The 13386-nt window shown below is 39.3% G+C and overlaps 2 protein-coding genes across 2 annotated transcripts; both read right to left on the bottom strand.

Annotated features, from left to right (window-relative positions):
- Positions 1-255: 255 nt before the first annotated feature.
- Positions 256-10463, bottom strand: heatr3 (HEAT repeat containing 3). Its single transcript, XM_061045673.1, has 15 exons — positions 10176-10463; positions 9678-9850; positions 7633-7720; positions 7295-7395; positions 7067-7176; positions 6024-6164; positions 5546-5835; positions 3881-3971; positions 3488-3642; positions 3121-3203; positions 2862-2998; positions 2544-2632; positions 1953-2096; positions 1706-1882; positions 256-1549 (listed from the first exon to the last, which is right to left on the bottom strand). Exons 1-15 carry the CDS (start codon positions 10314-10316, stop codon positions 1436-1438), a joined length of 2034 nt encoding a protein of 677 aa, XP_060901656.1. The 5' UTR covers positions 10317-10463; the 3' UTR covers positions 256-1435.
- Positions 10464-10595: 132 nt separating this feature from the next.
- Positions 10596-13114, bottom strand: cnep1r1 (CTD nuclear envelope phosphatase 1 regulatory subunit 1). The gene is made up of 6 exons (XM_061045916.1): positions 12993-13114; positions 12400-12471; positions 12099-12172; positions 11326-11435; positions 11063-11117; positions 10596-10960 (listed from the first exon to the last, which is right to left on the bottom strand). The coding sequence occupies exons 1-6, from the start codon at positions 13015-13017 to the stop codon at positions 10919-10921; spliced, it is 378 nt and encodes a 125-aa protein (XP_060901899.1). The 5' UTR covers positions 13018-13114; the 3' UTR covers positions 10596-10918.
- Between the last annotated feature and the right edge of the window lie 272 nt (positions 13115-13386).

The following is a 13386-nucleotide window of genomic DNA, read 5'->3' as shown; positions in this document are numbered from 1 at the left end:
CAGAAGCAGTATTTCCTTGCATTGGAGAAGCTGGGTTGAGAATATTATTTAAAATTATTTGTTTGAAACTTAATCAGCTATCTGAAGTTCTTCAATGTTTCTGTAAATCTACTGACATATCAGCCAGTCCCTCCAAAACTCATTCCAGATGACTTAATACCATGTCATTAGCTCAGATACCACAGAGTAGGACAAAGATGGGTGATATTCTATTTTAATACATAAACCATACAAAAGAAAAATGACACATGAAACTTGTGAAAAACCAGGATTTATTAAAGAAAATTCTCAAGGCATGATGATGTATTCATCCTCAACTAAATTGTCTTACTTAATAGCAACAATATTTAATATACATGATATTTACGAGAAATGTTGCAAGAACCCAGAAGCCATATTCTAAAGGCAAAAGAATTGCACAATATGCAAACTTCGTCAGTTTCTCCAGTCATAATTATGGAACTTTTTTGCAAAGATATCACAAATGACAGAGCTGTCAGTTGTAAGAGGTTTTGATGTTTATTGATTGTTACAAATGATTGGTGTTTGGGACAACTATTTATTTTTATCTTTGGATGGTACCTCACAAGTTTAATACAAAAATGCTTTGATCAATGCACTTCAATCAAAGAGTTAAGTTCCCACTGCATTCTTAAGAGTGGTGCCTTGCAGTGTGCAGTTCATGATGGGCGGTAACATTAGCCCAGAGGCAGAAGTAGAGAATATGTGTGCATTTCTAAAGGTCTGTTTTAATAGATTTCCATGCTGTTACAACTTTGGCAGTGATGCAAACCCTTTCAGATGAGTAAATTACTGAAAAGACCTACAGTAGTTACTTTGTTTATTTTCAAGCAAAGCGATATGTTTCTCAGCAAAACAGTCTGCAACACTACACTGTATCTGTAAAAAAAAATCTTCTTTTTCAATAAGTACCTGATATCAGAATTTGTTTCCATGAGGGCTTGTAGTTAACAATAGCTCTGCTTTCTTGTCACTGTAGCAAACCAACTTGATTTGCCCTTTGAAGCATTGGGAAAAAGTGAGGATAAATGTGTCAAAACCTGGTCTCAGCTTTCTACAAATAATCACTTCAAAATGTATGAAAATATACAACTCCAACTCTGATGAATGAGACACATCAACAAGAGCAAAAACAAACTTTTTTTTTTACTGCAATTAGCAGTAACTTACAACTAATATTTCATGTCACTATGTCTTCTTCACAACACATAAACTGTCACTCTCTCGTAAAATAAAAAATAATTATAGATAATATTAACATTGAAACCAAGCCAAAAACAAAAGGTAAACCACCCATGTAAAGATACACTTGATGGTCTCAAATCCATCTTGCGTCTCATTTTGTGTTGCTGATAAAATATGTGTCCAAATCATACAGGTTTAACTCATCCCAATGGTTAAGAACTGTAAGTCTTTATTTTTTCACCACCTTCTCCAGATAACCGATGAATCTTCTCAGGTTAACTTTGATGTTGTCGAGCACACACAGCTGCTGAGGGCTGTACTTTCCTCGTCCTTCTTTACGGATCTAACAGGGAACAAAATACATTCTTACTGTACATGAAAAAATGTCATCTTTTTGGAAAGATGAGCAAAAATGTTTGAAACAGATCCTGTTATTTTATGTCATATATAATGTAAGCTGTGCCATAAAAAAGAAGGGGAATTCAAACTGCTTAGGTACCTTTGCCTTAAAAACAGGTTGAAGTGCCTTTAATGCAGGTAGTAACTGGATGTTTTTAGCAGCTATCTCTGCCTCGTCTCCATCAGCAAAAACATCAAACAAGGCATCCAGGGCTTCTCCGTTCACGACCAGGTCAGCATCTTTCATAGCAACTTGCAGTAAGGCGTTTCCAATCATCTGTAGAGGCAGACATTCTTAGAGGATGGAACACATATTCAAAGAAAAAGATAAGAGAGAACGATCATACCTGAAGGGTTTCAGCAGTGCCCTTCTCTTTGGCTAATGTGCTGCCAGTGATGCCCAGAATTGCGACGGCGTTGACCCTCAAACTAACAACTTCACAGCGTGTGGCTGCTTCACTCAGGCTCATCAGCTGCTGGGGGGTCATGCACTAACAGGAAACCAAATCAACCAGGCAGATATTAAGCTTTCCAAAATAAACATGAAGCAGCATTCAGTGTGAGCTGGCAGTTGATTCAGAAGTTAGACAAGAATAAAAAAGTCTAGCTTGTGTGTCTTCCTCTGTATTCACTCACACACATTGTCAACAAACATGAAAATGTCCCTCTGCTAATATTACACTAGATGAGTTAAATTGTCATGGGAAGAACTAGTTACAGTTCAAAAACAGTTGTACAGTATAAGCTTATTGAAAGACTAAGGAGAATTCAACACTCATGATGTCATCAGAGTTATCTAACTAAAGATGCTATCGAGTTACATTAAGGGAATTGTAGTTTTTTTTGTATGTAACACACATTATTTTGAGTGCACTGAGTAACTCTTCTAATGTGGTAAATGACCAAAAGAAAGATTGAAGCTCTGGTATGTTCTGTACCTGGGGGATATTTTTGGAAGCAATCATCTGTAAAAGAGAACGCATGGCACTGATGACGGCCTCTAGAAACTCCTCATCTTTAGGTATCTCTGAAAATCGAAGGTAAAAATGTTCTTAGTTAACAGATGTATAAATGCTGCAGACATGTACCTTATCATTCTATCAATACTCTTTCATTGTCTACTGTGACTTAACTGTGATTTGTTCTGATAACTACATTACTTGAATGTATGTTTATTTTAAAGAAATATAAAACTTATCAGAGCAATGTTAAATGTGGCATTTGTCTTGTGTTGTGATTTGACACAAATGTCAAACCTTGAGCCCCAAAGACGAGGGTTGACAGGTGCTGTGCTGCCTCCTGCAGGGCGGCTGCTCCTCCTAAAGACTCTGCGTCCATGGAGGAGAGGATGCTGTGGAGGCAGGTCAGCGCCCGGGACTGAACGCGCTTCATCCTGAGGGAAAGAGGAAAAGATGGGAAATTAAGATCAAATCCTTCTGAACTAACACCCCCAAAAAAAAACATAGACTGTGAACACATTTTGATCAGAGATAAAGGATGAAAGCAAAAGATTACTTTTTTATAAGGCTTCTCCAGGAGGGGTTCTGTTTGCACACATCCACGGCTTCTTTTACAGGAAACCCACTCTTTTTGAGGACCTTAATACAAGAAAGAAAATCAGGTATAACTAAAACTTTAAACCATCAAATGGGGTTGTTTAAACAAATATGTGAGAGGTCAATCAAACTGTCTAAGTTACTATATAAGTCCAGCCTGTGTTAACAGATAGGTGGGGCTCACCACATAATCAGAACCACATTTAATGTTTGGAATTAAAGAAAGGTAGAAACACATTCACATGCTTTAGTAAACGTTCCAACACCTCGGGAGACCCCTCCTTTCCTATTAACAGACGCTAAAGAGGATACAAACAGGTATTTGCCTTTTCAGGGATGCTCTGGTTGATTAGGGCTGTGTGAACCTCAGCTGACAAACACAGTGGAGACATTAGATTTGACACTCCGTCACAAAGGCCATCAGGACCCATGTCGCTTTCATCGCTGCTTGACTCCTCCTCCCACTCATCGTCGGATGGGTCTGAACAGGGAAACAAACACAGAGAATAGATCAGGGAAACATGAAATGTTTAATATTAACAATAAAAAATAAATAAACAACAGTGGGTGTTCCAGGAACTCAAATTACTTATGTCATGTATGTTTTGTTATGAAAGCCCGTTTTATATGCAGACAAATACTGGGTGGGGTGTCATAGGACATAATGTTGATGAAAAGTGCCTGGGGTCAGCACTGCTGTCCATGCCCGCAACACTCACCATCAGAGCAGCACATGTTGACAATGATCTCCAAGGACGTTTGCTGGGCTGTCAGCAAGGCCGTTGCCTCCCTCAGCTCCTCCTTGCCCCTCTGGATACAAACAAGCAGCCATGTGAGTCAACAAGTTACCAAAACGATGACTGTTAGCACCGATGTCACCCAGTCTGAGTTTAGCTGGATGCCACGGTGGAGAGATTCATTTTACAGATGCACTCAATCATGTTCAGACCTGCCATCTTGGAATTGCGATGCACACAGAACCTGCTTCACAGGAGGGTCCTTTTAAAAGAAAGATTAGGGTTGAATAAAAGTGGAGCAGTCAGTCTATTGATTACAAATGTGCCTGGTGTTTTCGGTATTGTTTGGCAACATTAAGAGTGAAACATCTTCCCTTTGCTGTGTTATTACACTGCTAAAGAAGAAAAACAAAGCTTACTTTTGAATAAACCTCTTGTGAGCAGCAATATTAGTGTGTGTTTTGGAATGTCACCAGTAATCTTAGGGCTCAGTGAATGGTATAAGAGGGACAGCTCCCCGTTACTGGGGTCTGGTCTGGGACTATAAGTGGATGGAAGCCAAAAGCTGCTCCCCACGTAACCCTGGCCAAGTGTCCCCTGAATCTGACAGTTTTTGATGCTCTGTCAGTCCTGATCGCACTCCAAGATGACTCATGCACCAGGCAAAACTGCACGCCTCCAAAAACCAGAACTTGATCGTTAGCCTGTCAGACACACAGGCATCCAAAGGGTAACCTTTCTAAAAAATGTTTTTAAAAAAAGCCCAGGTAATCACTGTTTACATGCCAATTAATATATTGAAGACTCTGCACTTAGATTACATGCACTTGGATTGAAGTGACCAATTCTTCTCTAGAGATATCTGGATCGTGTTTCATTTCTAAAGAAATTCTAAGAATTGATCTAAACTTTGACTTCAATGGAAAAGAAAAAAGAAGTGAAAGGCCACACTGCACTGATTTAAAAATGAAATAAAAGTGAAATAAGGGCTCCAATAATGTCTGCTCATTATGCCCTCTGTCCAGCTCTGAATCAGCCAATAGCAGGCCTCCAAAGCTGTCCTGTTGTGGCTGCTTTGAGACCTTGAGTTGATTTATCATTATGCATTCTATTAATTTATCAAGCTTTAATATACAGAAGCGTATTATTATTATTATTAAGATAGTTAACTCACTTTAAATACAATAATAAAATATCAAACTTTTAATGTCACAGATGTAAAAAATATACCTACTGGATAAATGATGGGGGACCATAATGACTTGTATATATTGCATTCGTATGAAAATACTTCCAGTTATTTCACATTTGATATTAAGAAAACATACATTTGTGTGTTTTGTTACTATGATGTGTACCGGACAGTCAGGACATTTGGGATTTAAAACAATAATAATCATAATAATCTATTGAATGCTCTCTGCTGAACAAACTAATGGAAATATTGTCTGAAATAGCCCTTAAAAATGATCTTTCTCATTCTTATACTGGACTGCTTCTGTCTGTGAAACAGGGTTCATAATCTCTCTGACAAGTATTATTTTACTGTGTTCAAAGGTCAATGTGAATTGCAAGAAGAGCTCTGAACCTGTTGCATTCATAAACAGCAGCAGACCAATGTAGCACCATACGAGAAATACCACTTACAGGCAAGAGGTCAGAGAAGTCGTTATCAGCTCTCGCTGCTTTTCCGTTCCTCTTGTGTTTAGGTGCTTCCTCCTCCTCGTCCATCTCCTCCTCTGCCAGCTCTCCTGCCACCTGCTCTTCTATGTCAGCAGCTGGTGTGTTTCTGTTACGCACATCTTCTGCTCGTCTGAGTTCAGGTATCACTGTACCCGAGTCCAGGTCCAAGCACTGTGACAAGGTGGCCACCACAGCGTTGAGGGTCTGAGCCTGACGGGCAGCAGGCAGACTTCCTTTTATGTTCCACAGAGTCCCTGATGAACCGGTGGGCAGGCAAGGACAAAAACAAACAACATTAAATTCAGAGTGCTTATATATTGCAGTGTTTGTCTCTTTAATTAGACAACCTCTGCTTCATAAAGGACCTTTTTAATGTTGCTTATAACACTTATGTCATTTTCAATTATTTATTTTCAAAGAAATTACAAGAGACAAATAGTACCTGCAGCTAAAGTCCTGAAGAGGACATGTGCCATGCCTGGCTGAGATGACGGCAGTGCGTTCTCCAGGACTCCAACCACAGCAGTGTTCAAGCTACAGAGCAGCTCTGAGTTATCCTCAGTCACCGTGTGCAAGCAGTGTGCTGGTCGAACACAAAGAGGAGAACACTTTTAGAAAACACTTTTAGAAAACATTTCTTTTTTCAAAAAACAAAGATTTAATTTGGTCTGGATTGATTCTGCCTTTGTTACTCATAGACAAATCTAGTGTATTTTGAAATCTCTATTTTGAACAAGTCAGTAAAACAATAACTATTATGAAATACATTTCTGTAATCATCAGCATTATTATGGTTCACAGAGCTGTCAGCTCCATTTCCATATTGTCATTCATTCAAATGTTATGCAAGGCCACACACAAAATGCACAAGTATTAACAGTTCTATCACATGCAGATAGATCACCTATGGTTTCTTCTAATTCCTGATTTTATTTTTCTGCCATCATTATTCGTCATTCTCAAGCTGTATGCTTTAGTCAAATGAAAATATAAATGCCACTCTCATGTTACTAACTTTATTGGTAGCTAGAGGCAGAGGCCAATTACCCTGAGTGTAAACTAACTTTGTTGTTAAAGTTCTTTTGAATAATGCATGGTGTACATACTCTTTTCAACTTGTCAGCCTGTCTACAGTTATTGCTGCTCTTCTTTGAACAATACTGCCACCTGTTGATCTCAGGAATATGGTGACATAACCCTACTACAGGTCATAACTTACAAAAGGAAACTTTAAACGCTGTACACATTAAGATGTCAGTGAGAATCTAAATGTAGGAGCTGTTTGGGGGAAAATCACTTTTATGGAAATAGGAACTAAACCAGAAGGACTGCAACTCTGACTTTCTTTGTTATGAAACATACATCTTGTCAAGCAAGATGCAGACAACCCTTTATAAAACCTCTATCAAAACTGGTTGTGTATATATATATATATATACATATATATATATACATATATATATTTATTTGATATTATTTATTTACCAGCAGATATGGCCAGTTCAATGTTGTGTGGGTGTTTCTCCATACACTGGACTACGACATCAAGGAGACCAGCTTTGTTGAACACAGACAGAGCATGGCTGCTGCTCTCACTGGAACATAACATGAAAGACGTCAGACAAATGCACACAGAAAGAGATCTTGCATCAAAAGGTTTACATCAAAAGCTGTAAACCTAGGGGAAACACTGAAAGTGTTGAATTGGCTTACCATAGATTCCACAAGAGGTTAACAGCCTCATTAGCTACATCCTCCACTGCATTCTTCTGGTCTGTCGTTGGTGCAGCGGCGCTCTCAAATCCAGCACAGCACTAAAAGACAATAAGGTGCTGTGTTTGAGGTCTACGACAACTTTCAGTCTCAGACACTGACAACTTTAAGCTTTCATTTGATGCAAGAATTAGGTGTATTTTTATGCTATAGAGACATAGGTTTTCCCAAATAGCAAATGTATGTGCCTTTGAATTAAGCCTGACTTGTGAAAATAGACTGCTGATCAGGAGAATTTGAATTGTTGTGGTGAGCTAAAAGCAGTGGCAGAGTCTCACCTCTCTAAGCAGTGCTGTCAGAGGAGTCATGACGTCGTGCTTCACCATGTCCTCACACACCTCCTGACCGCCACATGCACTCAGATTCCTGTAAGGGGGGGGGAGATAAAGTCCCAGACACACACTCATCATATATTGTCTGGCGAGTTTCGCCGCTGGAGATGTTGTTTGTTTTTGTGTGAGTGTGAGAGAGGAAGAGCCTGAAGGAGACCTGTGAGGGACTGTTTTATTTTGATATACTGTATATGGAAGTTGATTTAAGGTCCACTGGAGGACAACAGTCACTCATACTTACACTCACTGACTGATCACTGAAGATGATGATGATGATGATGATGATGATGATGATGATGATGATGTTTACTGGTGTTAGCTGTAAATTGTTGTCAAATTTCATCTGTACTGAATAAATTCTTCCCAATTTGGAAGGGGTTAGGGATGTTTTGGTTTGGTTGTAGCAAATTCAACATGCAGATGAGACCAGGCTCCCAAATAAATAAACATGAAGAGAATGAAAAATACAATTGTGTACAATCAGTAATACAGTACAAGAATAACACATGCCTCAATGATACAAGCTCCTCTTTCCTTTCAGCTAGACCTCTCGTTGTACTATGGCGCCCCTTGTAGGGCTAAACCGATAAATACTTCTGTACCCCCATAATGCAGTATTAGCCGTTTTCACATATGCACTCAGGATAATATCTAGATAATTACAGGAGGACCGCTCCGGAGATTCTCCCGACCTAGTCGTTCACATATGCTCCTCACAGCTGGAGACTTTCCCTGTCAGAGGGGAGGGGGCTCGGGGGATTTCCTGAGGTAACACGTGACGTAAATGAACAACACGGAAGAATATAATAATAATAATAATAATAATGATGAGAATATTTGCCTTTATATCAATGCTATGTGTAGTCCAATGGAATGACAACATTCACAAAAGAGAGGAGAACAACATACTGACGAACAGAAAACATAATGCAGACGTTTAATTACGTGCACGGAGATCGTAGTGATCATGTGCAGATACTTTCGGCAGTCACTGTATATAAACGTCATTCTCTTTCTATTGGCTCGAGTTGAATTCTCTGGAGTATATGCTGCCACGTTCAGACATCAGCTCACTCAGACTTTCTGCGGAAAAAATACTAGGGGTCTGGCCGGAGAAACTCCGGGTAAAGTCCACGCGAAAAATGCAGCTGTTTGCGTTCACATACAACCTAAAGCCCCTCCGGGTGACCAAATCTCTGGAGTTTTTCAGGAGATTTCCGTATGTGTGAAAAGGGTTATGGTGTGATCTCCATCAAAGGGGGAAAATAACAAAAACATCCTATATGGAAAAAAATGTACTCTGCATCTTAACTCAATCAAAGCTTACTTAACTGGTTGTCTAAAAATATACATTGAGACTCAAACATCTTTTAATGGGTTGGCATTAGTAATTCCTAATATAGAAAGTAATGTCAGAATCTCTGCCAAAATTTTCAAGATGTCTAAATGAAATGAAATCAAAAATGTGTGATAGTTGCACAGGTTGAATTAACCCTAAAGGACAGCTTCTTATATATTTATTTTTCCAATGATCTACATAATATTATTCAGCTCCATTACCATCAAGGCTGTCTTCTTATTTGCTGCTGTTTGACCACCAGCTGAAAATAATTCAGTCAGCGCCTGCACTCTGGTGACATCCTCTGTCAAAATGTTGGCAGTGAGAAGAACCTCGTAAATACTAACAAAGTTTGTCAAATAGGGAACCCATCATTTTATTATTAAAGGGTTAATAAATGGTACACTGCTGTCATAGACAGACCTGTTGCTGACGTCTATCATTCTTGTACATCTTAAACCGAGTCCATTGCAGGAACCATATGTTGTTGCCACAAACTTATTATGACCAGGGGCCTCATTTCAGAAGAGGATCATATACTAAGATAAGTACCAGGACTCAAGATGCTTTGGGGGAAATGATCCAGCTTTGATTCAAACATGCAGCCTACATGTGTTGGTGCAGTCCACACCTCTCTACACTATAGTCTCACCTGAGCGCCCCAGTGGCAGTCTCCCTGACAGCCAGGCTACCGTCCAGCAACATGGGCCCGAGGCGCCTCACAGCATCCCTCTGAAGGAAACCCGGGATAGTCTGACTCTGCTGCACCACCCGAGAGATGCTGGCACATGCAAACTCTCGCACGTCTGCACTGGGACTCTGCAGCTATGGGAATACAGGTGGGCTCCATTAAAATCATGACATCATCACCTTTCCAAACAGAACTGATTCACATTTTGGTGGAGCCCTTGTAATAAACATCTCTAGTGCTGCATGTCTAAGGGACAAAACAGTGAGTTACAACAGATATTTTTAAATCCTCGTGAGTGGACGAACTACACTCGTGACCATTTTAGTTTAAGCACGAGTATAAAATGTCTCTCCCTGTTAAATGTTCATTTTATCTAAATGCCTTTCCACTATAGAGTAAAACACAACATTTACCAACGAGTGACCCTACTGAGAAAAATGATTCAGACAGTGTTCATACTTTCTCCAGCAACTCTGCAGCTGGACAACAATCTTCATCGTGCTGTTCCTCCTCAGGGTCTTCCTCCTTCACAGCGTTCACCGGCAGACCGACAGCGTTAAACTGCGGTCGTTTAAACTTCGTGGTTTTACTTTTACCCATCCTAATCCCTTTTAAAGTGCGAGCTGCGCATATAAAATGATTTCTCTTTGAATTAATTGACCAAACCTCATACGCTCATTCCGGCTCCAGTCTAGTTGGAGGCCATGTGGAAGATTGCACCCTGCCGTAAAGTGATCGGTCCTAACAGAAAGCACGGAAGCTGTCGCAAAGCCAACAAAGAGCGCACCAACACGAACATCTCAGCATGTTATCATTTCATAAGAAGCCCCCCCAATAAGCATAGAAAGTTGCTTTACATACAGAGATAAATCGGACACGTTTTCAGATTTTAAGTATTTATTAGGTAAATAACTTTAAAAAATAGAAACATTTTGATAAAATACATGCTCAGCATCAGAAATAAATCATATATCAAAGACAGATGAGCTTCTGCAATTGTGAGATCCACCAGCAACACAGTTAAAAGGCCCCTTCAGTTCGTTTCTTCCTTCATCCAAATACATCCATCAAGATGACACTGTCTACAGGAGTGCTGTTTCTCTTGTTGCAGTTTCAACCGCCTCAAGGATGACACACACGGACTGATCAGTGGCCGACAAAAAAGCAGGTCCATTATCTGACCTCCACATTCAAGCTTTTGGTTACTGGATGTTCGGTCTAGGCTTGAGAATAAGTTTCCCAGTCTGTAAAAAAGAAAGATATAAAACAAGTGTGAAGAGTTCTACAAAAACAAAAAACACTGACCAGAATTAAAGTCCCAACTTTAGAGAAATGTGTTAACTTACATCATCACAGGACATGTTGTATTCTGCTAAAACTGTCCGACAGCGAGCAGCAATACTGAACGAGGAGGTCAAAGATGTAAACCAATAAGATAAAAACTTCAACATGAAGAAGTCAATTTTTTTTTAAAGTTTAACAACCCAAATATATCCTGCATGATTCTTCCTTTTTGCTGTCAACGGCTTTGGTTGTGCATGTCAGCTCTGTGCAGCTAAGATTATTTATCTAAGACTGACAAAACACAACTGCAGCAGAAAAAGGATACATTGATGGTGCCACGACCCGTTTGTGTATCCCAGCAAAAAAGAGAGCTATAAGAGTGATGCAGCTGATGGTAAAGAAGGGATGATTCCATAGTGATGAAAAGAAAGAAACCTGTAGACAACAGGAGAAAAGCAACATTCAGTTACAGTTAAAACTTTCATTTTTGTCTGATTTTATTTTAACAAGCAATAAAAACCAAAGACCAGTTTAATATAACTTTAAAGTCTCAGGGTCCAATGCACATTTAGTTAACAGGAGACCAAGCCTTAAAAGCCACATTTTATAGACACTCTACGTTACCACATCATGAATTCCATCATCTTTATGACACAGCCCCGTGAAGCATACATGTATATTCTCTAAACAAATCATAATGTTATATAAAATCCAAAATATCTTGGGACTCCACAGATCTTACAATAATACATATTATATAATAATAATACACATTTTTTCCACTATATTAAAAAGAAAGCTCCTGACAAGGGCTTTAAATTAATACTATGGGTAGATACTAGTTTAAAACAAAATTTATAAAAAGGTCTGTACTCTGAATTTAAGCTAAATACTGGATAGACTGTAGCTACATATTATCACTCTGAATATACAAACTGTGTTTCAGCTTATCAATAAGTCCTTAACAGACTCAATGATGTGATTCTAGTGCAAGATCACATGCATTGCTGGCGGCTATATCGCTAAATAATAAGATAAACCAAGTTTATTTTCAGCCAGAAGCGACAAGAGTAAAGACTTTTGTCCACCAACACTTACCTTCTGTGTGTCGGGGTCAATTAACCAGTTCCAAGCACCAGTGGCCGTACACACAGACACCACTATCAGAATCACTGAAACAGGACAGGAGAACAAGACGGAGTTTAAAAACATGCAACAGTATTATATTAACATTGGTGATAACATCTGGCAAATCGTGATTATAACTGACTCAATGTCTGCAAGTGAGTAGGAGCTATTACTTCAAGGTTTAGACAAACAGAGGGTTTACCTAATACATGAAGTTAACATGTCAGCATCTGCTTTAAGTGCCTAATGCTCAAAATGAATAGTTACTTACTTCTCCACCTGCCTGTAGCAGGTTGTAAACAGGAGACATACTCTGTCAGTCTTCTCTCAAAAGCCTTCAGGTCTGAAACGAAAACAGGCACATTATTAATTATTTTCATTTAGCCTATAAGAATGACAGTATGACCCAAAAGCTTAACTTGTCTAATATGTCAAATGCTCTCACTCAGCCCAGAGCTCAGATATAAAGTGAAAGCAGATAGGTCGTTGTTTAACTCTGCTGAAGTAAAGATACTAGCTGCAGGTTTATACCCACATCGTTTCAATCACATAAAAGCAAAGTGGCATGACTGAAATGACTATTATGCCACAGCCTAAACAATATAAAACCTTAAGACTCACAAACAGAACATGTGTTAAGGTTGAATATGCGTTTGAACGACTTGATATCTACTCTTAGTAGAGCTAGCAAACATGCTAAGGGTCGTCAGCAGACAGCTTGTTTATTGCTCCACCAAGCTTTTAATTCACATACTATAGTGGTTGTTTGAATTCTGCTTGATATTGTAGCGGCGAGTCTAACACATATCAGAGGTTATTGTAAAAAGAAAAATGGTAAATAACGCGTATTTTGGTGTTAGTTACCTTCGGCCTGTTCCAAGGAGTTCATGTCTGCTAGTCCCGGCACAGCAGCCTGCGGTTGGCTGTGCTCCTGCTTCCTCTCTCCTGACGGACAGGCTGCACTAACCAATCCACGTTAACTCTTATCTTCAGCCTTTACATGATTGGGTGTGAAACAATGGGCGGTACAAATAGCTCCGCCCCCTAGCGCCTGGGCCAATAATTAGTCCCGACCATAGACTGTAAAAACCCAGGAAGACAGTTTCCCCAAGTGTTAAGATCCTTTTGTATTTCAAAACGTCAGTTCCTGTAATTATAATCTTCGTATGCAACACTTACAGTCATTTCCAGTAGGCACATATATTTTCCATGACACAACACTTATTTTATTAAAATAAAAAAGGGGCAATGCAACGCT

Source organism: Labrus mixtus, chromosome 1 (assembly GCF_963584025.1).
Source record: "Labrus mixtus chromosome 1, fLabMix1.1, whole genome shotgun sequence".
Taxonomy (NCBI): Eukaryota; Metazoa; Chordata; class Actinopteri; order Labriformes; family Labridae; genus Labrus; species Labrus mixtus.
The sequence above is the reverse complement of the archived record's forward strand: the minus strand, read 5'-3'. Positions and strand labels throughout refer to the sequence as shown.